At 41.5% G+C, this 3,146-nt stretch overlaps 1 protein-coding gene across 1 annotated transcript; it reads left to right on the forward strand.

Annotated features, from left to right (window-relative positions):
- LOC127679974 (interferon alpha-12-like) lies at positions 1 to 552 on the forward strand. The gene has a single exon (XM_052175536.1). It carries the CDS (start codon positions 1 to 3, stop codon positions 550 to 552), a length of 552 nt encoding a protein of 183 aa, XP_052031496.1.
- The last annotated feature ends 2,594 nt before the right edge of the window (positions 553 to 3,146 follow it).

Raw genomic sequence — 3,146 nt, forward strand, 5'->3', positions numbered from 1 at the left:
ATGGCCAGGTTCTGTCCTTTCCTCATGATCCTGATAGTGATGACCTACTGGTCAACCTGCTCTCTAGGATGTGACCTGTCCCAGATTTTTAACCTCCAGAACTTGACTCTTCTGGAACAAAAGAGAACACTCTCCCCTGTCTCCTGCCTGAAGGACAGGAAGGACTTTGGATTCTCCTTGGAGAAGTTGGATGCCCAGCAGATCCAGAAGGCTCAAGTCATCCCTGTCCTGCGAGATCTTGCCCAGCAGATCTTGAACCTCTTCAGATCAAAGGAGTCATCTGCTGTTTGGAATGCAATCCTCCTAGATGCATTCTGCAATGACCTCTACCGGCAGCTCAATGTCTTCAAAGACTGTGTGCAGCAGTTGGGGATGCAGGAACCTCCCCTGACCCAGGAAAACCCCAGGATGATTATGAAGAAATACTTTGAAAGGATCACTGTGTACCTGAGAAAGAAGAAACACAGCCCCTGTGCCTGGGAGGTAGTCAGAGCAGATGTCTGGTTAGCCTCATCCAAGTTGCAGGCAAGACTGAGTGAGGAGCAGGAGTGAGTCCTGAGACAAAGTGGAGAGGACATCCCCTGGAATAGAACACTGCATCTCACAGTATAAGCTTTCCTTTAAAACTCTCATTGCTTTCAGTTAGAATACAATCAACCTCCCTATATGTTTCAGTAATATTCATAAATTATTTTTATTATGGAAAACCATGTTTGTATCTGCACCATTTGCTCTTATTTATTTATTTACTTATCTATTTATTTATCTATTTATTGTGCTGTTAATACTTTAAGGCATTTATGTTAGATATTTCAGTCATATCTTTTAATGTAGCAAATTATCATTTTCAGTTAAATTATTTTGTATTCAAATAAATTTGCTTTATAAGATACTTTTGATTAGTTAATTTGGTATCTCTTTAACATTATCCAATATTTTGAACATTAGAGCCTTCACTATAAATCTTGTACGAATGAACAGTTTTCCAAATATCAGAGAAGATAGACACATACTCTGTACAGTACTCAGACAAACCCTAAATATTTTCATCTTCTTCTCTATACTATTCTGTATTCTTTTGGATGCACAGACAGTATACTGTACAGTAGAAAGCCAGAGAATCTTTCTCCTGTCAGATTTCTTCGTCCACCTTGACCAAATAGTGCATGGATTAATTTAGGATCTGATTTTCTGGTCTCATGTACCTATCATCTACTCTTATCATTAATGAGTTTAATTGTTTTGAGGTCTAAATAGGAGGGAGACCATGTACAGTAACACAAAACACATCAAGAAGAATGACTAGCCTGCCTATATAGTACAGAAAAGCAAGACAAGTAGAACCTGGAAGTTAACCCAATTCATAATAGCCTTATAAACCAGTCCTGGGAATAAATCCCAGCAGGAAAGTAAAATGATTTTAAAATCAACCCTTTGAAATACCACTGTTCCTTTTCTATTTCCTGGACCTTTCCTCTTCCCTTTTTCTACTTCTTTGTCTGATACTGTTTCTCCCTCTCCTACTCCTCTTCCTCCTTCTCCTCCTTCTCCTCCTGCTCCTCATCTTGAAAGGATTGAAAATAATACAGCCTAACTCTAATGACCCCAAGAAGTCAGAAGTTTAAAATGCTATCTCGCTTTGTTAGAAACTAGGAAAAAATTCACATTCCAGAGCCCTCCATGCTGTTTAGAGCTAGCAGAAAGGCATTGAATAGGTGATCCTGGCCCCGTAAGGTAACTGGAAGTGGGCTAAGCTTATCTTGCTTCTGTAAATTGCTTACACCATTACCCCTATGCAGGAGTTCACACAGCTATAGACATTCAAGAAAATAGGAAACTAATTGGTCCACTCAGCATGGGCTCCGATAATTTAAACTGATTGGCTCATATTTCGCAGACTCTCCATGCCAAGAGATGATTGGTTTCTGATTCGCGGGCTTTGTCGAAAACTTATAAAAGCTCTTCCAATTCGCAATTCGGCACCTGTGCCCAGAGTCTTCTAACCCTGCGGGGTGTACAGTTGTAGTACCCAGAATTCTGGAATAAATATCCCTCATGTTATTGCATCGAGACCATTTCTTGCGAGTGATTTGGGTGTCGCCTTCCAGGGCGTAGGGTTCTGCAGCACCCTTGGTCTTTGGGGGTCTTACATTTTGTGGTGCCCTCACTGCCACGGCCTGGGTTCGATTCCCACTCAGGGAATTAGCTTCTAGGCTAATATCCATTTATCAGTGAGTGCATACCATGAGTGTTCTATTGAGACTGGGTTACCTCACTTAGGATGATCTTCTCCTGTTCCATCTATTTGTCTATGAATTTCACGAATTCATTTTTTTAATGGCTGAATAGTACTCCATTGTGTATAAATACCACCTTTTCTGTATCCATTCCTCTGTCGAGGGACATCTGTGTTCTTTCCAGCATCTGACTATTATAAATAGGGCTGCTATGAACATAGTGGAGCATGTATCCTTGTTACATACTGGGGAGTCCTCTGGGTATATGCCCAGGAGTGGTATAGTGGGGTCCTCTGGAAGTATCATTCCCAGTTTTCTGAGGAACTGCCAGACTAACTTCCAACAGAGAGGGCTTATAACCAAGATATACAAAGAACTCAAGCAGGTAGACTCCAGAGAGCCAAATATTCCCCTTAAAAAATGGGGTACAGAGATAAACAAAGAATTTTCACCTGAGGAATATGGAATGTCTGAGACGCACCTAAAGAAATGTTCACCATCCTTAGTCATCAGGGAAATGCAAATCAAAACAACCCTGAGATTTCACCACACACCAGTCAGAATGGATAAGATCAAAATTCCAGGAGAAAACAAGTGCTGGAAAAGGTGTGGAGAAAGAGGAACACTCCTCCACTGCTGGTGGGGTTGCAAGCTGGTTCTTTGAACTTCTAGTTGTGCATGGTATAGCACCATCTCTCTGAGCATGGGTAGACACTCTCAGGGGCCCCATCCCTGAGGATACCTGAATCTCCTTCTCTCATTGCCATCAGTGACATAGTTCTCATGTGGAAGTGGAATTGCCTCCATTTTCCAAGCTGATATTTTGTCTGGCTTGGTCTTGTTCACACAGTCGTAGCCACTCTCAGTCCACATGATTAACTACTCTGTTGTGTCTGAGAATGTGACTTT

The sequence above is a fragment of the Apodemus sylvaticus genome, chromosome 3 (assembly GCF_947179515.1).
Source record: "Apodemus sylvaticus chromosome 3, mApoSyl1.1, whole genome shotgun sequence".
NCBI lineage: Eukaryota > Metazoa > Chordata > Mammalia > Rodentia > Muridae > Apodemus > Apodemus sylvaticus.

Excerpts from the sequence above, each read along its gene's own strand:
- LOC127679974 (XM_052175536.1), top strand. The coding sequence starts at position 1 with ATGGCCAGGTTCTGTCCTTTCCTCATGATCCTGATAGTGATGACCTAC.